Below are 27,122 nucleotides of genomic sequence, written 5' to 3'. Positions count from 1 at the left end.
CTCTGTTACTGAGGCAAATAACCGGCCACATACTGCAGCCTAATGTGCAGCAGCAGCAAAGGCAGCCACAAAGTAGCCAACGTACATTGACAGGAAGATTCTTCTTAAGACAGCGGTTAACTCTGTAGATGCTGGCTTTGAATTCTTCAGGAGCTACCTAGAGAAAAAATTTAAGAAATAAAAACATTACAATATTAATGTCAACAAATATGCCTCAATTTTTTTTCTAGTTTTAAAGCATATAAATAGTACCTAAATAATGAACAGACACTCACTTTTCCAGTTAATGAAGAAGGGAATTCTGATTCAAATTTGTTGCTTAGTCCAAATCTATTTAAAAAAAAAAAAAAAAGGAATATGTTATTACGTGCCATTGCTGCAAAAAATTTTTTAGTTCTTTATAACTAAAATGTACCTTTATATACATTTAATAACAATGGAAGTTTAAGACAAAAACACTGCATCAGCAATTTATGAAATATAACAAGCATTTATTTTGGCAGTTGAATCATAACTTTTATATAGTGATAAGAGACTTAATGAACCGGCAGTACATAGACAAGAAGGAGCCCTGGTGGTGCAGTGCTTAAGCGCTCACCTGCTAATCAAAAGGTCAGCAGTTTCAACTGACCCGCTGCTCTGCGGGAGAAATATGTGGCAGTCTGCTTCCATAAAGAATACCTTGGAAACTCCATGGGGCAGTTCTACTCTGTCCTACAGGGTCACTATGAGTTGGAATTGACTCAACAGCAATCAGTTTTTTGGGTTATAGAAACAAGAGAATAGGTGGATCATTCACATGTCCTATTTTATTTGAACTACCATTTAAACCTTAAAAACTAATTTCAAAGAACATGATTGTAATATATGGGATAGCAATATTTTTCTAGCTTTCAATGCTACTGATGGAGATAAGCAATGGCTGTAAATTTTAGCAGATGTCCTTTGCATACACAAGCAATTAAGTGGGAGAAGGAAAAATGTAGAGGAAAGAGTGGGGAAGTAGAAAGGGAAGAGACAAAATTAAAAAGGGAAATAGGAATTGGCAAAGTATCACCAACAACTGCCTTGGGTACCGTTCAATACCTATTTAAATTGTCAGTTCATTAGGTGGTAGGCAAGAAAATATAGTCACCTGCTATATTTATACATGTTTCTACTACCTAAAAGGCCTTTCACTGAATCACAGTTGAAGTACTTCATGGCTTTAGAATTGATAAAAGATTTAAACTATTTTCAAAGAATGGCAAATATGCCAAGATAAAAGACATATTAAACTTAATAAGCAATTTCATGCGTAACTATTAGGAGTCTACTAGTACTTGGAGAAAAGAGAATTCATTCAAACCACAAATACTGAACACCTTCTATGTGCCACTTCACAAGGTCCTACAATAGGAGGCTTTATAGCATTTTTTAAAAAAATGAAATCATATACAAGGCCAATTTAACTTTTATATAATTTGAGGTAACTTTAAAGTTCATGTAATATACCTGGTAAGACTTTGTAGAGGGACTACAACTTTACATCTAAATTCTAACTGGAATCTTGAAATAGGCTTGTTACACTCATATCCCACCTGCCTACTTCCATTTCACTGTCTCCTTATTCCTATAGTCTATAGCTATAACTCAAAGTGTAAACCACTCCAATCTATTACCCTAAACTCTCATCCAATTCAGCATTTCCCTTTCCTGAAAGATTCTTCCCCTTCCAAACTCCTTTCAACACTCTCTTAATCTGCTTCTAGAATACCTCCTTATAGCATGTCTTAAAAAAAAAAAAAAAAAACCTCTATTTCTTCACTTCAACGAAAAATCCTGTTGCAATTGATACTCCTACCTTAAAAATTCTCAACTACAGTTCATTCTCCAGGCTCCATCTTCCATATTCCCTAAATTCTCTCTCTTAAACAATCCTTATCATAATTAATGTTTACAAGCCTAACACCCTCCCCTGCTAAACAATGAGTCATTTATGGGTAAGAAGAGTGTCTTAGGAACCCTGGTGGCACAGCAGTTAAGAGCTTGGCTGCTAACCAAAATGTTGGCAGTTTGAATCCACCAGCTGCTCCTTGGAAACTCTATGGGACAGTTCTACCCTGTCCTATAGGTCGCTGAGTGGGGATCGCCTTGATGACAATGGATTAGAGTGTCTTATTTTTATACTCCAAATGCCTGGTCCACTGCCTGGTAAATAATAAGTATTCAATAAATATTTACTAAACAAATAATAAATTTCTGGGCCAGATGAAACATCTACATTCCACTAACTCCTCACTGCAAAATTCCAACCTATTGTTGTACATTCCCTCTCCCTCTGATGCCCATGCTTTCTGATTATACCACCTTACTCCAAACACCAATTACTGTCATTTTCATCCTTCCAGGTCACTCCCTGTGTTGGGGGTCCCCAAGACCACCCCCAGGTTCAATGATTCACTAGGAGGACTCACAGGACTCAGCACATAGTTCTATTCACTACCAAGATTTAGTACAGAGAAAGGATTTAAAAAAAAAAAAATCACCAAAGGGAAAGGCACATGGGGAGAAGTCCAAAGGAAACCAGGTGTAAGCTTCCAAGAGTCCTCTCCCACTGGAGTCACACAGGATGTGCTTCATTCCTCCAGCAACAAGTTTTGACAATACATGTAAAATGGTGTCTACCAGGGAAACTCATTAGAGACTCAGTGAACAAGGTTTTTACTGAAGGCTGCTCACATATATATAGGAATTCTTTGCCTAACATGTGCTAAAATTCTAGACTACCAGAAGGAAAGCAGGTGTTCAGTATAAACCACACTGTTTGTACAGTTTAGGCACAGTGAGCCAGTCTTAGCAGTTCTAGGAATGCTGGGAACCCTTCCAAAATTCGAGTTTCCAGATACCAGCAAAGGACCAACATTGCATGCAAGCCTCTCTAGTCTCAGGTCTGCTGTTAACTCTTTGCTGTACAACTTCACTCTAAGGACGCTGGCCACTTCAGTTTTCCTTTCTGTGGTGACAGTGTCTTCATCCCAGTTAGTTTAATATTCAGCACCAGAGCCTAACTGGTTACCTGACCTCATTGGAGGAAATTCACTTTCACTAATTCAGCACCCAACTCACTGTGATATACTCTAGATATCTGTATTACTTGGGACTGTTAAACTCATTGCCGTGGAGTTGATTTTGACTCATAGCGACCCTATAGGTCAGAGGAGAACTGCCCCCATAGAATTTTCAAGGAGCACCTGGTGGATTTGAACTGCCAACCTTTTGGTTAGCAGCCATAGCTCTTAAACACTACGCCACCAGCACTGTTACCCCAAAACCCAGTGCCATCAAGTCGATTCCGACTCATAACACTGTTACTGTCTCTGAAATTTTGAGCTGTAAAATTTTCCTCTTATCACTACCATCAATTATTTCACTTTTCCCACCCTTACCCAGCAGTCTCTGGTTGTAACCTATCGCTTCCCACCTCTCCCTGGTTTTCCATTCCATATCGGCTCCCTTATGACTCCACTTCCCTCCTTATCTGGCAGAACTACAAGGTCAATCATTTTGACTATACTCTAACAGGCACGCTTTATTTTCTGCATCACTAAAGTGTCTCTTGCCAACCCAGGATCAACTGAACTGTTTACTTTCTTCACTTCAATTCCCATTGCCTGGAGCTACCGACAAAAAATCACATAACCATTACTAACATATTATTTCTAACTTAAGTTAAATTAATATTATAGCAATCTTTACTGACTCCTAATCAGCTACCTTTTCCATGCTCCAGTTATTGCCCCTCTCCTTATGTACTCAACCTTATCCTCACAACCCATATTTTCTGCAGATAACCACAGCCCTTAACATCAACTAGAGAAAAAAAGATCACTGGGCGTGAGCTGCTTTACCTTCCCTCCCTTTCCTTCTTAAATTTATTTATATGGCTTCCCTATCTTTACCGTCTTTCTCAGTGAAGGAAAGCTTTCCAAAGCTAACCATTTGCTTCTGGCTGAATCTTTTCCAGTCTCCACAGTAATCCATTGTATTTCTCTTCTCTACTAACTCTTCCCACGTAGTCTAAAAATCTGCACAAGTCTACCCAGCCTGAGAAGCTCAGCCCCTATTCCTCTCTCTTAATGTATGAAGGTATCCATCTCCTCTCCTTCTTACTCCAGTGTCTTCAAAGAGCAGTCTACTTTCACTACCCTTATCTCACCCACCTCTTATTCATTATTCAAACTACATCCAGACTTTAACTCACACTTCTTTACTGAGAAGACTTCTCTCTCATTAGAGCCACTAAAAACAACTCTTTTCAGCAGATCCTCCTTCATGCAGCATGCTTCCTCCTAGCTAAGAGCTTGACAGTCAGAGTGAGAATGTCATATCTGGAACACGGGTCACAGCAAATACCTCCTTTTCTATGTCTTTCATCTCTGTCAAAGCCTATTCCCCCGCCCCCTTTTAAATCTAAACCAACCAAAACAATATTGTCAAGTGAAGTTTTAAGACCATCACATTTTATTAAATGGATAAGGTATACTTCATGTTAATATAACAACTGCAAAATATTCCCTTCATGGTTTTAATTTAATGTAAGTTGACTAGTTTTGATACTACCTTTTTTCTTCTTCTTCTTTTTTTTTTTTTTTCCTTCTGGCTTTTCTATTTTTTGTAAGTTTGGCAGGAGGTGGGAGTTCTTAGTAGTAAAAATGGGATACCTGTTTCAGTTTAAACTGACATTACAAATTACTTCTTTTATCCATTATGCTCCTACAATTTTATGTTGAAGTTTTTAAACATTGTAAAATAATTTCCTTTATTCTATAACAAAGTGCAGTTGGCCCCGGACAATATTAGAAAGGCTAACTTTCATTCCATAAAATCATGGTTTCACACGTTTGAAAGAACAATGATTCCTACATTGCGTAGAAAGCTGAACTTCTTTTAAACTTAGAAGTCAAACCCAAATCTAATAACCTAATACTCTGTTAATCCAAAAAGCTGGAAGCAGCATTTAATAATTTAAAAACATATGATTCAAGTTGGGTGGCATCTTAATTCAGTTATCGAGAAATCAATTCAGTCTTAAAAATATTTATTGTATCTTTGTCATAGTAATTTCTCTTTTAGGAATATAATCTTGAAAAAAAATCTAAAATGTGGATAAAAATTCATGTATAAAGAACTTCACTGATGCTGTATTTACAATAAAGAAAAACAAACAAAATAACACTAGGGGAATGATTAACAAATGATGGTCTCTCAGTGAGAAAGAATATTTTCACGGTTGTTAGTTGCCACTGAGTCAGCTCCAACTCATGACAAGCCCATGTACAACAGCACGAAATGTTGTCTGGTCCTATATCGTCTTCAAGATTGTTAGTATTCTTGAGGCTACTGTTGTCACCACTGCTTTTTTTTTTTCTTTTTTTTAGTGCCTTCCAACCTGAGGGGCTCATCTTCTAGCACTTTATCAGAAAATATTCTATTGTAAGCCATTGAGTTTTCACTGCCAATTTTCAGATGTAGATCTCTAAGCCTTTCTTCCTAGTCTGTCTCAGTCTGGAAACGCTGCTGAAATCTTTCCACCATGGGTGATCCTGATGATATTTAAAATACCAATGGTATAGCTTCCAGCATCGTAGCACCACACAAGCCACCACAAAACAACAAACCGACAGATGAGTGGTGGAACACAATATTACCAAAAAAAAAAAACCCAAACCCACTGCCATCAAGACAATTCCAACTCATAACAACCCTACAGGACAGAGTAGAACTGCCTCAAGGAGCAGCTGGTGGATTCGAACTGCCAGTTCTTTGGATAGCAGCCAAGTGCTTAACCACTGCACCACCGAGGGTCCAAACACAATATTAGACAACCATTAAAAATAAAGTTTGTGCAAGAAACCAAAAGAGACCTACATAAATGGAGAAGCATACCATGTTCATAGAAAGGAAGACTCAACACTGAAAACTATGCAATCTACAGAAATAATGCAATCCTGATCCAAATTTCAACACCATTCTTTAATAAGATGGAAAAACTAATCACCAACTTTACAAGGAACGGAAAGAGGCTCCAGATAAATGAAGCATTACTGAAGAAGAAAACGGTAGGAGGCCTCACATTACCTGATCTCAGAACCTATTATACAGCCATGGTAGTCAAAACAGCCTGGTACTGGTACAACAACAGACATATAGACCAATGGAACAGAATTGAGAACCCAGACATAAATCCATCCACCTATGGACAGCTGATCTTTGACAAAGGGCCAAAGTCCATTAAATGGGGAAAAGACAGTCTCTTTAACAAATGGTGCTGGTAAAACTGTATGTCCTTTTGTAAAAAAAAAAAAAGCACAAAAAGAAAATAGGACTCCTACCTCACACTATACACAAAAACTAACTCAAAATGGATCAAAGGCCTAAATATAAAACTATAAGATCATGGAAGAAAAAATAGGGACAATGCTAGGGGCCCTAATACATGGCTTAAATAGAATAACAAACATAACTAAAAGTGCACGAACAGCAGAAGATGAACTAGATAAATAAAAAGGACCTCCTAAAAATTAAACACCTATGCTTATCAAAAGACTTCTCCAAAACAGTAAAAAGAAAACCTACAGACTGGGAAGAAATTTTCAGCTATGATATATCTGACAAGGGTTAATCTCTAAAATTTATAGAAAACTTCAATATTTCAACAACAAAAGACAAAAAATGCAAATAAAAAATGGGCAAAGGATATGAACAGACACTTCACCAAAGAAGACATTCAGATGGCGGACAAACACATGAAGAAATGGTCACAATCGCTAGCCACCACAGAGAGCAAATCAAAACTACAATGAGATACTATCTCACCCCAACATTACTAGCACTAATCAATCAAAAAAACAGAAAATAACAAATGTTGGAGAGGTTGTGGAGAGACTGAAACTCTCATTCACTGCTGGTGGGAATGTAAAACGGTACAACCACTATACAAAATCATATGGCACTTCCTTAAAAAGCTAGAAATAGAAATTCCATATGACTCAGCAGTCCCACTCCTAGTTATATACCCTAAAGAACTAAGAGCTGTGACATGAATAGACATATTCATACCCATGTTCACTGCAGCATTATTCACAATAGCAAACAGATGGAAACAACTAAGTGCCCGTCGAGAGATGAATGGATAAAGAAACTGTGGTACATAGACACAATGAAATATTATGCAACAATAAAGAATGTGCTAAACATCTCACAACATGGTGGAATTTGGAGGACATTATGCTAAGCGAAATAAGTCAATCATAAAAGGACAAATATTGTATGGGACGACTCATAAAAAAACAAGAAAAGGTTTACACACACACAGAAAAAATTCTTTGATGGTTACCAGTGACGGGGGGGAGGGGCGATTACTAAGTAGATAGAAGATATATGTTAATACTGGTGAAGGGAAAGGCAATACACGATATGGGGGATGTCAGTAGAACATGACCAAGAATGGGAGGAATGTAAGAACAAAGGGCAACAATAGTAATTACTATACCATAGACAATCCTGCAACAATAATATTAACAAATACTTATTTAAAATGGATACACAGATAGATACACCAAGGGGTGTGGCGGATGTAGGTGAACATAACCACCCGCAGATATAGGTTTGGTAGCAGGTATTTCTACACACATAACTGTAGGTGCTGCTTATATATTAATATAGACAATAGAACACAAAGTCAGGGTAACTTCTTAGACATAACCAAACACCTGATGGGACGAAGTTCCTAGATTCAAAGGTGAAGGACGATAGACTCGGGAGACATCTACGTCAACTGGCACAACATGGTTCATAAAGACAAAGTTCTGCATCCTAGTTTGGTGAGTAGCGTCTGGGGTCTTAAAAGCTTTCGAGCAGCCACCTATCATACAACTATCGGTCTCTTACCATCCAGAGCAAAGGAGAGTGACAAAAACCAAAGACTTAAGGGAGAAATCAGCCCAAAGGACTAATAGACCACATGAACCACATCCTACATGACCCCAAGACCAAAATAACTAGATGGTACCCAGCTACCACTACTGACCACTCTAACTGGGATCACAACAGAGGGTCTCAGACAGAGAAGAGAAAAAATTGTAGAATAAAAAATCAAATCCAGAAAAAGGACCAGACTTACTGGTCTGACAGAGACTGGAGGAACACCCAAGACTATGGCCCTAAGACACCCTTCTGAACTGGAACTGAAGACATTCCTGGAGACTACCTTTCAGCCAAGCATAGACAGGCCCATAAAATAAAAAATAACATCTGAGAGGAACATGCCCCTTAGAACAATGAATTATATGTGCTCTAAACGGCAACATTTACCCAAAAGAAAAGATGAGAAGGCATGAAGCAGTAGAAAATCAGGACAAAAGGAAACAGTGTGGGCGTAAGGCAGAAATGGGGAGAGTGCTAACACATTGTGGGGAATGAAACCAATGTTTCATGTACAATGTTTGTTCGCTTTCTATACAAACTACCAAATAGGAAAGGAATTTGCTCTGTAAACTTTCACTTAACGTACAACTCTTTAATAAAGTTTGCAAAGGTTTTAATAACATGGCATGTACATATAAAACAAAGAAAAAGGAAATCAGAGGAAGAATTGATGCATTCGAACCGTGCTGTTGGCAAGGAATACTGAATATACCAGAGACTGCCAGAAAAACAAACAAATCAGTCTTAGAAGAAATACAAAAAGAATGCTCCTTATAAGTGAGGATGGTGAGACTCTGGCTCTCTTACTTTCAAGAAAGACCAATCACTAGAAAATAACATCACGTTTGGTAAAGGAGAGGGTCACCAAAAACAAGGGAAATTCTCCATCAGATGGATTGACACAATGGCCAAAACATTGGACTCTATCATGAAGATGGGGCAGGGCCAGGCAACATTTTGTGCTGTTAAACATAAAGTTGCTATGAATCAGAGTAGACTTGACAACAACTAACAAGTAAAAAAGAAAACGAAAAACTGTACATACACCCTGAAATCATTGCCCTGAGATAATTTAAAACTTAAACCACAAATATTCCCTGAAGTCTTCTTAAAACCAAACAACAGTTAGCTTAACTAGTAAAAAATGTCTGCCTTGAACATTATGCTCTTTTAAGAACTATCTATATGGAATCAAAGTGACAACAGCAACTGGAAAGATAAAAACCTTAGGGGCAGTGAATTTATGTTAATGAGGAAATAGTTATACAATTTGAAGAATGTAATCACTGTCACTAAATGGTACATGTAGAAACTGCTTGTATGTTTTGCTGTGTATACTCTAAAGAAAAAAATATTTAAAAAACTACACATGGCAAGATCTCAACTGTAAAGAAAAAAAATTACAAATTGATAGAACTTTGAAGAATACAGTTTGATAGTATATAAAAATTTTCAAACCCTTTGACCAGCAGTTATACTTCTAGAAATGTATCAGAAGAAAATAATTATAGTGGTACAAATATATTGATAACAATCAAATGTTCTGCAGTATCATTTTGGAAAGGGGACATTAAAGATAATTTGTCTCATTTCTTGTTTCTTAAAATAGGAGCTATTTTTCAGTGGATATATAATAGTTGCTGGAGCCCTGGTGGCCCAGTGGTTAAGTGATACGCCTGCTAACCAAAAGGTCAGCAGTTCGAATCTACCAGCAGCTCTTTGAAAACCCCATGGGGCAGTTCTACTCTATCTTCTAGGGTCCCTAGGAGTTGGAACTGACTTGATGGCAACAGGTTTACAGTAACTGCTAATATGTCTAAAGCATTTTATAATATACAGTAGCATCATCACAATTTTTTTTTTTTTTTTGCTGTTTGAAATCTTTGATTTGGTATTAACTAGATAATTTATCGTAAGTAAACAGGGAGGTTTTGGTTCACTAAATCAACAGTTTCCTTGGATGCATTTCAACCATTTCCATAGTTCAAGTCCACATAACCCCAGTCTTTTTTACTTCAGTTTTTAACTCTGCTATGTTCCTTGTATCTCCTCATGTTAAGTCTCCTAGAATTCACTGTTGTCATTTTGAATTAAGATATGTTTTAAACTCATGGTGAACTTTGCCATTTAAATTTAGAACTACAAGAATCTGACTGCTTCAACTTGTCTTATCCTTAGCCAAACAGCTCCGTTTATTTTTCTTGTTTCTCAGTTGCAATGCTGCTTTTAAAAGTGAAAGTTTTAACAGTGAACAATTTATCTTACAATTACATTAAATTAATTATACTACATCAATCCAAAAAATACTACACAGTTAAAAACCATCTGTACTAGAGAGTAACCCTTGAGGGCCTGCCTAGTAGCGGAAATACCGGATACTGACATACAGGACAACAGAAACTGAAACAGAAAGTAGGTAAGCCATTGACAGAGCACTAGATCAGGAAGCAAAGGACACTCTGCCGAAAAAAAAAGACAGAATAACTTCATCACCAGTTGTTGTCACTGGGTGCCATCGAGTCGGTTCTCACTCCTAGTGACCCTATAGTACAGAGTAGAGCTGCCCCACAGGGTTTTCAAGGAGTAGCTGGTAGATCTGAACTGCCGACCTTTACGTTAGCAGCCAAGGTCTTAACCACTGTCCCACCAGGGCTCTGCTACATTCTAAACATAATATGCCTGATCCCCCTGAAGCCTGGCTTCCTGTCAGGCAAAGCTTCCTATCTTCCTTAGTCCCCAGGTATTCATATGATAAATTTACATCGCTTAAGGCTACCTGGGTGGTTCTGTTCTTTGAAATCTAATACCAAAAAAATTAAACCAGTTGCCCTTGACTCTAATTCCTACTCATGGCAACCCCATGTGTTGCAGAGAACTGAACTCCACAGGGTTTTCAATGGCTGATGTTTCCAAAGCATACTGCCAGCACTTTATTCTAAGGCATCTCTGGATGGGTTCAAACCACAAACCTTTCAGTCAGCAGCTGAGTATTTTACCATTTGTACCACCAAAGGACTCCCTTGAAACCTGTTATGAATTGTGTCCCTCAAAAATATGTGTTGAAAATCCTAACCTCTACACCTGTGGTTATAATCTCACTTGTGAATGGGCTGTCCTTGTCATGTTAATAAGACAGGATTAGTATAGGCTGCGTTTTAAGTCAATCTCTTTTGAGATATAAAGGAGATTAAACAAGCAAGCTGAAGAAACAGAGATGAGGGAAGAGACATGCAAAGCTAACATGAAGGCTGCCCAGGAGCGGAAGCTCCTTCAAAACTGACAGAAAGAGAAAGTCTTCCCCTAGAGCTAGGACCTGAAATTCGTACTTCTATCCTCCTAAAGTGTGAGAAAATCAATTTCTGTTTGTTAAGGCCACCGATTTGCGGTATTTCTTTTACAGCAGCACTAGATAATTGCAACAAAACCTAATGTTGTTGTTAGTTGCCATTGGGTCAATTCCGCCGGCAAATGTTCTCAATATAATATTAAATGAAGAATTCAGGATACAAAATTTTATTAATATGGTCTTGTTTGGTTTTTTTTATAAAAATATTTATACATACACAAAAGAAGAAAAACAGAAAATGTTAATCCACCAAAATATTAATAACTAATGAGGTATGGGTGACATTTCATTTTCATATGTTCATGTTTTCCAAATTTCTATAATAAAATATACTACTATTTTAATCTAAAAAATATTTCTAAAAAAAGAAAATTAAAAGAGTAAGTATGCCCCTTGAGAACAGGAATGAGAAAAGGATGCCCTTTATCACTGCTCTTATTCAATACTGTATTAGACGTTCTAGCTACAGCAGTAAGAAGGAAAAACAAATAGTATCCAAATTAGAAAGGAAGACGTAAAACTAACCTTATTCACAGATGACATGATCCTATACATAGAAAAACCCAGAGACTTTATACGACAGTTACTAGAACTAATAGAAGGATTCAGCAAAGTGACAGGGTGCAAGATCAACATGCAAAAAACTGTCGCAAGGAGGACTCAGAAAAGGAAATCAAGAAAACAATATCATTTACAATAGCCCCCAAAAGGATAAAATATGTAGGAATAAACCTAAGCAGGGACATAAAAGACTTATACAAGAAAAACTATAAAACATTACTGCAAGAAACTAAGAGATCTATATGCATGGAAAAACATTCCAGTCCATGGATTGGAACACATAACATTGTGAAAATGTCAATACTACCAAAAGGGATCTATAGATATAATGCAATCCCAATCCAAATCCCAACAACATTCTTTAAATGAAAAGGAAAAACTAATCTCCAACTTCATACTGAAAGGTAGGAGGCCCTGAAGAGCTAAAGCAATACTGAAGAACAAAGTAGGCTTCTCACTTCCGGATCTCAAAACTTACTTACACAGCCACTGTAAACCAAACAGCCTGGTAATGGTTTAACGGCATACACATAGACCAATGGAGCAGAATTGAGAACCCAGAAGTAAATCCATCCATCCACAGGCAGCTGATCTCTGACAAAGGATCAAATCCATTCCACGGGGAAGAAACGGTCTCTTTAATAAATGATGCTGGTAAAACTAGGTATCTATATGAATATGCAGAAAAATGAATCAGGATCCATACCTTATAAAAAAATACTATGCACAAAAACTAACTCAAAATGGATCAAAGACCTAAATATTAAAGCTAAAACTATAAAGTTCCTGGAAGATAACATAGGGTCAAAACTAAGCGGCCTAATTCTCAGCATAACTAGCCTATCAAACAAAACTAAAAATAGCAGAAGATAAACAAGATGACTAGGACCTCCTGAAAACTGAATACTTAAGCTCATCAAAAGACTTTACCAACAGAACTTAAAGACTGGGAAAAAATCTTTGGCAACAATGTATCTTGTAAGTATCTAATCTCTAAAATATATAGATAACTTCGACAACTCAACAGCAAAAAGACAAACAGTCCAATCAAAGAACAAGTGAAGGACATGAACAGACACTTCACCAAGGAGGACATTCAGGCAGCTAACAAATACATGAAAAGATGCTTGCGATTATTAGGCATTAAAATCAAACCAAACCATTTGCTGTCAAGTCGATTCCAACTCACAGTGACCCTATAGGACAGAGTATAACTGCCCCATAGTGTTTCCAAGAAGCAGCTGGTGGATGTAAAATGCCAACTTTTGGTTAGCAGCCCAACACTTAACCACTGTGCCAGCATGGCTCCAGAATAGATTCTAGCTCCTGGTTCAATCTCACCACTTCTGGTCAAGCACCTATATGATTTTTAAACCATTGTAATTGAGCCCATTCCAACTCATAACAACCCTATAGGACAGAGTTGAGCTTCCCCACAAGGTTTCTAAGCAGCAGCTGGCAGATTCAAACTGTAGACCTTTTGGCTAATGGCCACCAGGGCTCTACAGCTAATGGCCACCAGGGCTCTACAGCCATTAAAAAAAAAAAAAAAAAAAAAAATTTTTTTTTTTTTTTTTAGAGCAATGCAAATCAAAATTAAAATGAGATACCATCTCACCCCTACAAAAATCACAATGATCAAAAAAGCAGAAAACAACAAATGCTGGCAAGGTTTTGGGGGAATTAGAACTCTTGTACATCACTGGTGGTATTATAAAATGGTACAACCACTATGGAAAACAGCAAGGTGCTTCCTCAAAAAGCTAGAAATAGAAATACCTTATGACCCAGCAATCCTACTCTTAGGTATATATCCTAGAGATACAACAGCAGTGACACAAATAGACATAAGCACATCTATGTTCATTGCAGCATTAGTCACAATAACAAAAAGGTGGAAACAAACTAAGTGCTCATCAATGAATGAATGAATGAATGAATAAACAAACTGTTGTACATACATACAATGGAATACTATACCATTTTTTTTTTTTTTTTTTAATAAAGAGTAACAAGTCCGCAAAATATCTTACAACATGGATGAAATGTGCAGGACATAAGTGAGTCACCAAAAAACCCGTACTGTATAGTCCCACTATTATAGAGTCAAGAATAGATACACACAGGGAACACAAAGCTCTTTGATGGTTACAAGGGATGGGAAGGAAAAGGAGGGGGAATCACTTTGTAGATAGTAGACACTTGTTACTTTTGGTGATGAGAAAGGTAATTCCAGATATGGGTGAAGTCAGCACAACCTGACCAAGGTAAATAAAGACACTAAGAAGTATGCCAGAAAATGGGACAATTTCAGTAAATGCTATAATATATAAAATTTTGCAACACCAGTAAAAACAAGCAAAAAACATATGTGGTTACACAGGTAGATATGGATGTATATATGTGTATAGGACGGCATGTAAGAGTAAATCCACACACATGTACAGGGGTATCTGCAGGCGTATCTTTATGTACATTTGCGTGTTCTACATACATATCCACATATATAACTAGATAGGGGACACAGCTACAGAGGCTTCCTAGACATATCCAAACAACTCACAGGATTGGTTTACTGGGTCAAAAGGCTTGGGACCATAGTCTCAGGGGACAACTTAGCCGACTGGTATAACACAGTTCACAAAGATAATGTTCTACATCCTAGTTTGGTGAGTAGCATCTGGGGTCTTAAAACCTTTTGAGTGGCCATCCAAGCCACAACTATTGGTCTCTGCTCGTATGGAGCAAAAGTGAATGAAGGAAATCAAGGGCTCAGAAAAGAAACTAGTCCACAGGAATAATAGCCCACACAAACCACAGCCTCTTCTAACCTGAGACCAGAAGAACTAGATGGTGCCTAGCTAGCACTACCTACCACTCTGACCAGGGACACAATAGAAGGTCCTGGATAGAATGGGAGAAAAATGTAGAACAAAATTCAAATTCCTAAAAAAGACTAGACATACTGGACCAACAGAGACTGGAAGGCGGCCCGAGACTATCACCCTAAGATGCCCTTTGAACTTGGAATTGAAGCTATCTCTGCAGGTCACTTTTCAGCCAAATAATTGATTGGCTTATAAAATAGTATCAACCTTGAGTAATGTGCTCCCTTAAACAATTAACTTAAACAATTAACACCAAACAGTCAAGAGTTACCAAAAAGCAAAGAGGAGAAGGCAAGGAGGAGAAGGGAAGCTAGATCAATGGAAACAGAACAAACAGAATGGCAACAAGGAGAATGCTGACACATTGTAAAAATTGTACCCAATGGCATGAAACAATTTGTATAAAAATTGTTAGGGGGAGCTAATTTGCTGTGTAAATTTTTACCTAAGACACAATATTATTTAAGAAAAAACAATAAGAATATACCAAAATGTTAAATGACTTTTGCCACTTAGTGATTATAGGTGGTTTATTTTCTCCTTCACTAGGAAGTTCTACTTCCCAATTTTTTAAATAATCTTTACATTTTTCTTAATAATTAAAAAAAGGATTAAAACCTAAAGAAACAAAAAAAATGATTGAAAGATTTTTTTTTAAATAGATGTATAATTGATCTATACAGATTTAGAGATAATCCTAATGGATTTAGAGTATATTTTAAGTATACTAGAGAATTTGAGGTGTCCTGGTGGTGCAAGGCTAAGCGTTTGGCTGCTAACCAAAAGGTCTGTGGTTCGAACCCACCAACTGCTCTGCAGTAAAAAAAGATCTGATTATCTCCTCCCATAAGCCCTGTGGGGCAGTTCTACTCTGTCCTATAGGGTTGCTATGAGTCAGAATCAACAGTGGCCCACTACAACAATAGAGAATTTAGAAATTAAAAAGTAATTTCTAATTCTACAACAGCAGAATCTCAGAATTTAAGAGCTAGAAGAGACCACAACAATCATTTAGAAAAAACATTTCACTTTACAAATGAAGAAATTGATACACAAGAGCCAAGTTACCTGACTCTGAGTTTCATGGCTAATTAAGGCATGGGATCTCGGCTAGAGTCATACTCTTCCTGAACCAAACCCAGGGCTCTGTGTACTATAGGACAATGTCTCTAATAGCTTTCTCTGCAAGCATAGAAAATATTTATCCCCTTGAATTATCAGTACCAGTATTCATTAAGTCGATTCAAACTCATGGTGACCCCATGTGTGCCAGAGTAGGACTGTGTGCCATAAGGTTTTCAATGACCGATTTTTGGGAAACAGATCACCAGGTCTTTCTTCTGAGGCACTTCTAGGTAGAACAGAGCCTCTACCCTTCCTGTTAGCAGCCAAGTGTATTAACTGTTTGCACTACCCAGGGACTCCATTCCCTTGAATTAGACATTCTAAAGTGAGAAAATATTTCAGAATATCTTCTTTTTCCATCAAAAAGAAGTTACAAAATTAAGACTACCTGTTCCTGCTGCCATCAAGTTGACTCTGACTCATAGTGACCCTACAAGACAGGGTACAACTGCCCTACAGATTTCCAAGGAGCAGCTGGTGAATTTGAACTGCTGACCTTTTAGCTAGCACCCATAGCTCTTAACCACTGTTCCATGGCTCCATAAAATTAAGACTAGTACGTAACAAATATTAAATTTCCATACAGGTCTAGAAAAATAAATCTGTTTTTGAGCTTTTCACATTTGTATCTAAAATCCCAAAATATAGAGGATTTCGTTATAAATGTTTATGTTGAAAAATACTATGCTGCTGTTGTTAGTTGCTATTGAGTCAGCTCTGACTCATGGTGACCTTATATATAACAGGACGAAATGCCATAGAGAACACATAAGTGGTTTTGATTCAACAAAATAAAAGAGCACTTAAGCACATGGACTCTGAAGCCAGATTACCTGGAGTGAAATCCTGACACTGCCATTTTCTAGATGTGTCACTTTGAGGAAGCGAGTTACCTTTTCTGAGCCTCAGTTTCCCTAGATTTAAAATAGGGATGATAAGAGTGCCTAATTCATTAAATGAACTGACATATATAAGCAACAACAGTGCATGGCATATATAACCATACAAACCCTACATAAGTCTTAGCTACTTTCATTATTACAAAACAGTGTAAATGTCTGCTGTGTTTTTATAATGGTTATCATCCTCTAATAAAGTGAGCAGTGTTATCACTTAAATATCCACTATAGATAACTTGAATAAGAAAATATCCAGATCTCAATGACTTCACAAGTATTCTCTTCAAGGAGGATACACTTAGCAAAGCAAATAAACAATTATCAAATTGGCTAATGTTAACTATCAAAGACTTTTCAACTTTTTGCCAATCTCTCCAAGTTCGGAGTTGGAATGGAAAAAACAGGGTGCCCAAGAGAAGTACTGGATTCAGGAAAGCCAGCCAATAATAAAGGGTTTTTAACTAGTACTGGCAAGCATTAGGCCAGGAATCCAAACAGATAAGACAAAGGTTGAAAAGTACAAAAAAGTTGCCGTGGTAAAGACAGAAACCCAACACAATAAAAAAAAAAAAGAGAGAGACAGAATGCCTGAATTCTAATCCTAATTCAGATATCAACTAAGTATATTCTGTTAGGAAAGCAAATCTCCCTCTGGTTTTGTCTCAGGTAAGGCAACACCCAAAGGTCAAATGCTGTCCACCAAAGTTTTCAAGGAAAAAAAAAATTCAAAATCTAATCAGCAAAGTTTTCTGGGTTCACTTTCTACAGATAGGACAACAGATAAAAAATAGGGAGAAAGTTTTTAAAACTTTATCGTCAAAGGTCACCGAGAGTTTTCCCCTTTACAATAAAAGGTTGTCAGACGTTTGTACTCTTTAACAAGTCTACCTCATCTCAAATTCTGACAGAGGAAACACTATGAAAAAAGAAAAGAAAGAGCAGTATAAGGGGAAGGTAGATGAGTTGTAATTTTTAACAGGGAAGAACATAGGCCTCATTAAGAAGATAACTGAGAAAGATTTGAAGAAGGTGAAAGAGTTTGCCATTAGAGTATCTAGAGGAATATTCCAGAAATAGGAACTAGCCAGCACAAAAGCTTTAAATCAGGAGTGCCTGGAGTGTTCAAGGAATAGAAAGGAGACCAATGTGACTAGAGTAGGGTAAGCAAGTGGAAGACAGTAGGAAAGAAGAGAAGTAACAAAGGTGCAGATCATGTAGGGTCTTGTAGGTCATTAAAAGAACTTTAAGGAGATGGGGAGCCTTTGGAGGATTTTATACAGAAAAGAGAGATGAACAGACTTATGTTTGAGAAGAATCATTATGGCAGATGCACCAAGAAGACTGTAAAGGGGGAGAGGCAAAGGTGGAAGCAAGGAGAAGAGAAGTCCTAAGGTAAGTTAGGAGGGAGACGATGGCGACTCATACCAGCAGTTGGAGGTGGTAAAAAGTGGTCAGATTCTAAATATATTTTGAAGACAGAATAAATGGATTTCTTGACAGCTTAGATGTAGTAAAAGAGAAAGTGTGGCATCAAGGATATCTCAAAGATTTTTTGGTCTAGGACAACGGATCTGCCATCAACTGAAAATGGGAAGGCTGCAGTTGAAGCTGATATGGAGGTGTTACGGTTATGAATTCAGTTTTGGACATTTTGGATTCTCAGACACTCAACCTGTCCAAACTGACAGACTGACAGAACTGAATCTTCCTACGATGTGACAAGACCTATGAACACGTTAACTAGAAATTGCAGACTCAAGCTGAACACAGGGGTTATGCAGAAGGCAAGTGAAGACAGCACTTATTTCCTAATGCTGAATGCTGAGCTCAATGGAATCAGATTTTTAGCTATTTTTGGAGATAAAGTCATAACTATGGAAGAAATTAACAGGTTTTGATGCACATAAATCATGCTTTAAATTTTTCTGGTTGCCTCAATATATGTTTGAATATTAATGTGGCCTAATTTAAGAGGAAAGATAGAACTGAAAGTGTACTATGTTTACCCAGAAGATAGAGACCTCTAGGAGCTGGAAACACATATATGACTCTCAGAACTAAGTCTAAAAAATTTAACTTTGTAACCAAATTCTGAACAGTGTTCGGGTTCATCTGGCTCAGTGAAAGTACAATCTCATTCATGAAACTAGTGAAATCAACGACTTACTTAAATCATGTATTGAATGTACTGTATTCATAAAACTCATCACTATCCACAGGCCTATAGTATTCCAGCATCAGCATTTTACTAATTTCCAATTCTTAAGATATTTTCAATTCTTAACAGACTATTACGTATGTTGTTAAACAGTGAAAGTTCCATAAATGTATGCTTATTAAAATTCATGGTATTAACTTCTGATGATATAGGGATTCAACTGATCCCACTCAACTACTTTAAATTATCTCTACCATTCTTGGAAAAAGATCTTTGTATATCTAATTTATACATAGTTTAGAATATTCTTCATACTTAAATGAATCTTATGAGCAAAAACAATGATGATAATTAAGTTATGTTCATTTAAAAGATAATACTAGTCCCTGAGTGGCATTAAAAGTTAAACACTTAGCTGCTAACCAAAAGTTGGTGGTTCGAGTCTACCCAGAGGCACCTCAGAATAAAGTCCTGGTGATCTACTTCTGAAAACCCTGTGAGGCACAGTTCTACACTGGCACACATGGGTTGCCATGAGTCGGAACTGACTTGACAGTAACTGGTTTTTGGTTTAAGAGATAGTATATGGTTGATATACCACCAAAAAATATCAATTTCAACAGTACAATCAAATAGTTAACCAAGGACAGAGGAAGAAGGTTGACTCCACAGGAACTCCTTTACTAGACTAACCAATATAACTACAGTGCAATATAACTACAATGCAAGATGACAGAGAATAAAACAAGGAGCTCTGGCAGGAAGCTCATTATATATGCGCTTACCTTTATCAATCAAAAAAACAAAGGTAGGTTACCGTCAGAGCCCAACCAACTCTACCATAAGTGAACTTCATTTACTATATCCTGCTGTCATGGAGTCGATTCCGACTCATGGGCTTAAAGGGAAAATAATTATATTTTTCAGGGCCCTTGTGAGAAATTTTCAGCTCCTGTGGATCCAATTCAGCTTTAAGGATAAGATATAAAAAGCACTGTTGCTGTTGTTGTTAGATGTCCTTAAGTCAGTTCCAACTCACAGCGACCCTATGTACAGCAGTACAAAACACTGCCCGGTCTTGTACCATCCTCACAATGGTTGCTATGTTTGAGTCCATTGTTGCAGCCACTTGGTCAATCCATCTCATTGAGGGTCTTCCTCTTTACTGCTGACCTACTTTACTAAGCATAATGTCCTTCTCCAGGGACTGTCACTCCTAATAACATGTCCAAAGTACGTGAGACAAAGTCTCACCATCCTTGCTTCTAAGCAGCACTCTGGCTGTACTTCTTCCAAGACAGACATATTCATTCTTCTGGTAGTCCATGGTATATTCAGTATTTTCACCAACACCATAAGTCAAAGGCATTAATTCTTCTATCTTTCCTCAAATCTAATGAACAGATTATTGTCAAACATCACACATTTTTTAATTATAGACTGGAAGGTGCTCATTTCAAAATCTGTGATCTTGTGAGAAATCCCCTCTGCACTTCTGGCCAGGCTGTTGTCTTGGCATCCTAGCCGCCCCTTGGCAGCAGAACAGGAAGGGCAGGTATGTCATCAAGATAGTCCTCAGCCACAGTTCTCTGACCCCACCCTTCACAAAGCACCCCCCCCCCCGCAAAAAAAGAAAGAAAACAAATTCAGGGGTTAGATGACAAAGTAGCCATTGCTATTTTTCCATACCTCATAGGAAATTCATAAAATGTGTTGGCCTATAGCCGGAACTGTAATACCTCCTTTTTCTAAAGAGCAGCACCCTAGCCCAGGCTACTATCATGTCTCATCTAGACTGCTACAACAGCCTCCTAATCACTCTCCCCATTTTTACTCTAATCACTCTACTGTCCTTTCTGGCTCGTACTGAACTCTCCAGCCTCATTTCAAAGCACTATATCCCCTTTATTCACTACACTCTAGCCATAATATCCAAGTATCCTTTCCGTTCCTCAGACAAACCAAGTTCATTCTGGCTTAGAGTCTTGGCACTTGCTGTTCTCCAGACATGGAATGCTCTTCACCAGGACTCTCTCATCATTCCTAAATGTTACCTTCTCAGAGTTTCTTACTCATTACATTATTTTCATTCACAATACCCTATTAGTCTCCTTCATAGTGATTTTCTCACATACAATTTGTCTATTAGCTGTGGTCTCCATGAGGCCAAGAATTATGTGTGTTTCATTCACAACTGTATACCCAGAGCCTCACAAAATACCTGGCATAATACAATGGGAATTTAATAAATATTTTTAAATTATTTATCAGGAAATCTCAATAAAATAGCTGATAATCAAGAATTAAGCCAAAAAATAATCTGAGCAAACAAAATAAATACCTTAAAACCCAATAAATGATTAAAACGACAAATGCTACATGTGTTTTACCACAATTAAAAAAAGAAAGAAAAAAACTCAAGTCCTAAAATTCAGGCATCTAAATCCAGCACTCAGAACCAACTTCTTTTACTTCATACATAGTTCTAGTAATGGTGGTTATTTCACATCCAAGATTCTTTCACTTCCAACAGAAAGCAACAGTCCACACATACAAAATTCAAAAGAAAGTGCCATTTAGAGAAGGCCCTTAAACCCCAACATACCTCAACAATCCCTAAGTACATCACTGTGTACCAACATGACGATACCTACTTTTGATGAAATAACTCCTTTAGTCAATCAGAAAGGAGTCTTGGTGGTGCAGTGGTTAATCACTCGGCTGCTAACTGAAAGGTCAGCCTCTCAGAGGAAGAAAGATGTGGCAGTCTCCTCATGTAAAGATTACAGCCTTCAAAGCCCTATGGGGAAGTTCTACTTTGAGATTGCTACGAGTCAAAAGTGATTTGATGGCAACAGGGTTAGTTTTTTTTTTTAGATTTAGTTAACCAGATAAATCTGAATTATGTTCAGGATCTTGTTTTAAAGCAGGAAAGCATATATCACATTTTAGATTAATTTACAACAAAATGATAAATATTAACAAAAAATGTACATGCAGAAATATCAAAATATGTGAGATGCAGTAATTCATTGAATGCCTATTATGCTTCCTCCACTATAACCTGACTGCTACCAAGTCAATTCCAACTTATGGCAACCCCATGTGTGTCAAAGTAGAACTGTGCTTCATAGGGTTTTCGATGGCTGATTCTTCAGAAGTAGATCACCAGTCCTGTCTTCCAATGTACCCCTGGGTGTACTTGAACCTCCAATCTTTCAGTTCCAAGTCATTACATAAGTTATTTCTGACTCTCACACCTAGGCTGTGAGGTAAATACTATCTCCTTTTACAGATCAGAAAACTGAAACTTAGATTAATTTGCCTATGATTACAGTTAGGAAGTTTCTGAGAATTGAAACCAATCTGCTGGACTTCAAAATCAGTCTGTCTATAATAGCATCCATTACTTTCCAAATGTGTCACTTAACCTCTTACTAAAAATAAAACTCCTAGACCCTTTCCCTAAAGATTCTGGCTGGGGATGTCTAGGGTAAGAACCTAAAGTCTGTATTTTCATCAAGTGCCCTTGATGATTCTGATAATCAGGCAAGTTTAGGAAATCTCACCCTGAGATCAAGCTAGGCTGCATGCACATGGACGTACTGGCAGAGGATCTGATTTTATAAATGGGTTCTGAAACAAAATGTGAAGAGTCACCAAAAAATCCTGCACAGGAGATACTAGTAAGGAAACTTGAGAGCATCTGTTGCAACGTTATATTTAAAGCTTAATTTTATTGAGAATGAAATCTTAGAAAGCTAAACCAGATATACATACTATAAAACCAAAAAAACCAAACCCATTGCCATCAAGTCAATTCTGACTCAGAGCGACCCTATAGGGCAGAGCAGAACTACCCCATAGGGTTTCCAAGGAGCGCCTGGTGGATTCAAACTGCAACCTTTTGGTTAGCAGCCACAGCTCTTAACCACTATGCCACCAGGGTTTCCATACATACTACAGAGACTTAAAAGATTCCCTTCTGAGTAGGTAGCTAGTCTAATGTTCTGAGTCTTTTAGCCCATTAGGAATATAAACACACGTTGAAATTCAAGAGCAGATCTCATATTAAAAGGTTTTTTTTTTTTTGAGTAATATTATTTATTATCTAGGATAATAATAGTATTCGATGAACTATTTGCCATTGTAAACAATTAAATATAATTTACATTTCACCACTTAGCCTCTGTACTCTGTTTAGCTAGTCACATAAAATTTTTAGAACTAGTCAGTTTCACATCTCTTGGTATGCAGGAAACCAAGATTGAATTTCTTGGACTGAAACACCAGGTGAATTTTCAAATTCAAGTACGCTAAAACTTTGAAACTTAGTTCACTACTATATGTCTCATTTTTTCCAAGGAAGTTTACTCAAAAAGTTGCTCCAATTAAAATGTTTAGCATTTTTTCATATTACCAAAGATATGTTCAGTACTATATTCTAAATCAAATTAATTTTCTTTCAAATGATAAGGAATCAGAAAAGTTTCTGAGGAAAAATATATCTTAATTTGATAATCTCCTCACAGTTACCAAATTTTGTTTAAAAAGAAAAAAAGAGCCACATCTTGTGAATGTGATTTTGTAAGAGTTCTATTTTAAAACAGTTCTCCTTTATTAGGAGATGCAGAAAGGGAAAAAAAAAGGTGATTCCTTTGGCAATTCTGGCAAGATCCAAAGATGTATGCAATCACTTCACTCATTTAAAGAATACCACAGAATCTATAATATTCCAGACACTATATTAAGTAGTGAAGAAATAAAGACCAATATGCACAGTCCCTGCACTCAAGGAGTTTACAGTCTTGTGGAGAAAAATCAATAAGGTCTTCAAGAATCTCAAAAGTTTAATCTTTAAAAATGCAATATGCCTTATATTATCATGCTGAGTGGAGAAAACTAGGTGGGAGTCATGAAGTTTAAAGAAAAAACGTTTAACTGAAGTGATTTCACGTTTGGGTCTCTTGTAACCACAGCATCTAGCAGCAATCTTGAGAAACTGATGCATTTCAAGACAATTTTTTATTAACTCTACCATTTGGAACGTCAAACACTGAGGTGTTCTTGTGATACTTCCTACGCAAACATCATGTTGTACCCCAAAATAGTTTCCAAACTTTTCCATTTCAATTCACACTTCTAATTTTCTTTTTTGTTTTTCACCGCACACTTAAGATGAAGACAAGCAATAACAGCAATTGATAAAAACTGGTGCTGAAGGATAAAGAACTATTTGTGGAAATATAAGAAGACTGTACCTCAGGAAAAAGTACACAAAGACACCCATAATTTAGTGAAATTAGAAGAGAATAATATTAGAAACAAAACTCAGCAAAGTAACTTGGCTCTGTGACAGGGCTTATATTAGAAGTCAAAGGCTGTACATGCTCTAGGCAAGTGCTCATTTGATTCTAATATAGGAAGGCCTAAAATGAGAAAGAAACAAATATCAGTTTTAGTGATAAATTAACTAGGAAATAATGGCCTAAAACCACTTCTAAATTCTAATTTTTTGAATTAACACATCCCTTTGAGTTATCGCTGTGAAATATGAAAATCTTCAACAGATGATCAATATATTTTGCTCAAATTTATTCTGAGGGGTAAAGAAGTCTATAATTTTAAGATCTGGTAAATACTTCCTAATAAGTCACTTTTTTTCTCATCTTTGTTACATAATATAAAGTCACTTTGAAAACTATGTCATATAGTCAGTCTCCACCAAAACAGGAAATGTACTTTTACTTGAATCATGAACTCGTCTTTTAAGTCATGTATACATACATACTATGCCATAACAATATAAGTTATCATTTCTTTCCTTTCAATATCACTTTTCCCCAAAATATGTTTTTGTGTAAGTTTTCTGTGTGAGCTGTTGCCTTCTTTATTGCTGCACCCAAATCTAAAAATGAAGAAAAATATTATACTCATCCAGAGGTTATCAAGAAAGACTACTGATCATGATCAAAGTGTAAAATATATGTCTGATTTGTGGGTCCAAGTTAAAAAAAAAAAACCCTGTTGCCATCAATCGTCAACCCTATAACACAAAGTAGAACTGCCCCATTGGGTTTCTCAGGAGCAGCTGGTGGATTCGAACTGCCGAACTTCTGGTTAGCAGTCGCTGCACCGCCAGGGCTCCATTTGAGGGTCAATAAGAAAATATTTGTATTAAAAACCACATTGGGCTTTGTTTAGGCAGACTAGCATTTTACAGCCTTATGTCCCAAAAATCCAGACCTGTAGTAGAAAACAGAAGGTACTTCACATTCTCACATCACCACAATCACATGCCAATCATGTCATATGAGAACACGAAGTCTAAAATGAAGCAGTACTCTAGTAGGATATATTAAAACAGAAAGAGAGTAGAGATACTCAACTGCAAAAACCCACTAAAAATGAAATCTATGAAAAACACATACAGAAGGATCTATATCCTTTCCAGACAGCTCAGGATTGTAGAACATTCAGTTTATTTTTTACACTATATTAATACACTATAGTTTATTTTCATTCAAAGTGGTGAGGAACGATTGCTCTGAGGAAAGGAGGAAGGGAAGGCGGGGCAGTGATAAACTTAGCCAGTCTTACTGTAATTGTCTTAATAGTTCTTCCCATTTATATTTAAAGGCAAGAAAAACTGAAAGTGTTTAACAATTACAGTAACACATAAGCACCAATTTCAAAAATCTTTATAGGTGCTAAATGGGCTACCCACTGGCACAGAACACTTACGAATTATGCATGACAGAGCCATGTTAAGAAAAGGCTTATAATACTATTACTATACTACATCCACAGGGTCCTGGTGGTGCAGTGGTTAAGTCTTTGGCTGCTAACCAAAAGGTGGGCAGTTCGAATCCACCAGGCACTCCTTGGAAACACAATGGGGCAGTTCTACTCTGTCCTATAGGGTCGCTATGAGTCGGAATTGACTCGACAGCAACAAGTATACTATATTCATGCTACTCACCCCTTAAAAAAGCTTAAGTCTTCAATGCAGTTAAGATCCTTGTTAAGTATTATCAACACACATAATTTAAGCTCAAACAAGTTATTTAGAAATGGAAAAATAAGCTAAAGTGAATCTATGGTGTGTTTGAAAATGTCAGTCCTGATTTCTTACTATTGTGATTTACACCTACATTTCTCAAAGAAAAAAATCTGTATCTAAGGAGGATAATAATTAACAAAGACATCCAAAAAACCAGTCATTGAAAACCCTACAGAACGCAGTCCTACTCTGACACACATGGGGTTGCTATGAGTCAAAATGAACTCAATGGCAACTGGGTTTTTTGTTGTTGTTGTTGTAACATTTATTGAGCACGACCCCACATACTGTGATGAATTCTTTGCATGGACTGTCTCATTTAAACATTAATAATCTTAAAAATTAGGGACTGTAACTATCCCTATTTTAAATGAAAATGCACAGACTAAATAATTTACCCAAGAAATGGGAGAGGTTATATTTGAATCCAGAGCATAAAACCAAGGTAACTAGGAGAGGGAAGTGGTTGAGGTGGATCACAAAAACATTAATTTCCAATGTAGAAAGGCATACTCTTACTGGTGACATATATTTCCTCCTTATACCATGGAATGGTTTTCGACCCTTGCTCATGTTAGAATCATCTGTGGGAATTTTTTTTTCCCAAATAGCAACGCTAGGCCCCTCTCTCAGCTATTTGGCCTTCACTTGGCTTGGGTTGCACACAGGCAGGACTTACAACATATTTGAGTTTCGACAAACTGCACTTACAGACTGTCTGGGGCTTTTTTGTTTTGTTTTGTTTTTGGTACATCTTATTCTTCGTAGCATGTACTACATACAATATTGCAGCACATAACTGCTAATATTATCATTCTTAAATTTTCATTTGCAGGTGTTCAAAGATTAGATTTATAAAGATAAACCAAACCCACTGACGTCGAGTAGATTCCAACTCAGTGACCCCACAGGACAGGGTAGAACTGCCCCATAGGGTTTCTGAGGCTAATGTCTTTACAGGAGCAGATCACCACATCTTTATCCTGCAGGGCAGCTGGTAAGTTTGAACCGTTGAAGCCCAGTGCTTAACTACTGTGCCACAAGGGGTCCTCATTTATAAACATACTGCTAATAAAAGGTAGGGAAACCCTGGTGGCACAGTGGTTAAGTGCTA

The 27,122-nt window shown here is 37.1% G+C and overlaps 1 protein-coding gene across 3 annotated transcripts in view; it reads right to left on the bottom strand.

The window, feature by feature from the left end:
- Positions 1 to 27,122, bottom strand: part of CHIC2 (cysteine rich hydrophobic domain 2) — a 65,880-nt gene that overhangs the window by 36,140 nt on the left and 2,618 nt on the right. For all 3 annotated transcript variants that reach the window (XR_010322099.1, XM_064285793.1, XM_003415882.4), the window contains exons 2-3: positions 276 to 330; positions 2 to 157 (exon numbers count right to left, since the gene is read on the bottom strand). Coding sequence is in view for 2 of the 3 variants with exons in the window: in XM_064285793.1 (XP_064141863.1) it covers positions 2 to 157; positions 276 to 330 (211 nt within the window). In the remaining variant the exon portion in view is untranslated. The remainder of the gene's footprint in view (position 1; positions 158 to 275; positions 331 to 27,122) is intronic.

Source organism: Loxodonta africana, chromosome 5 (assembly GCF_030014295.1).
Source record: "Loxodonta africana isolate mLoxAfr1 chromosome 5, mLoxAfr1.hap2, whole genome shotgun sequence".
Classification (NCBI taxonomy): domain Eukaryota; kingdom Metazoa; phylum Chordata; class Mammalia; order Proboscidea; family Elephantidae; genus Loxodonta; species Loxodonta africana.
The sequence above is the reverse complement of the archived record's forward strand: the minus strand, read 5'-3'. Positions and strand labels throughout refer to the sequence as shown.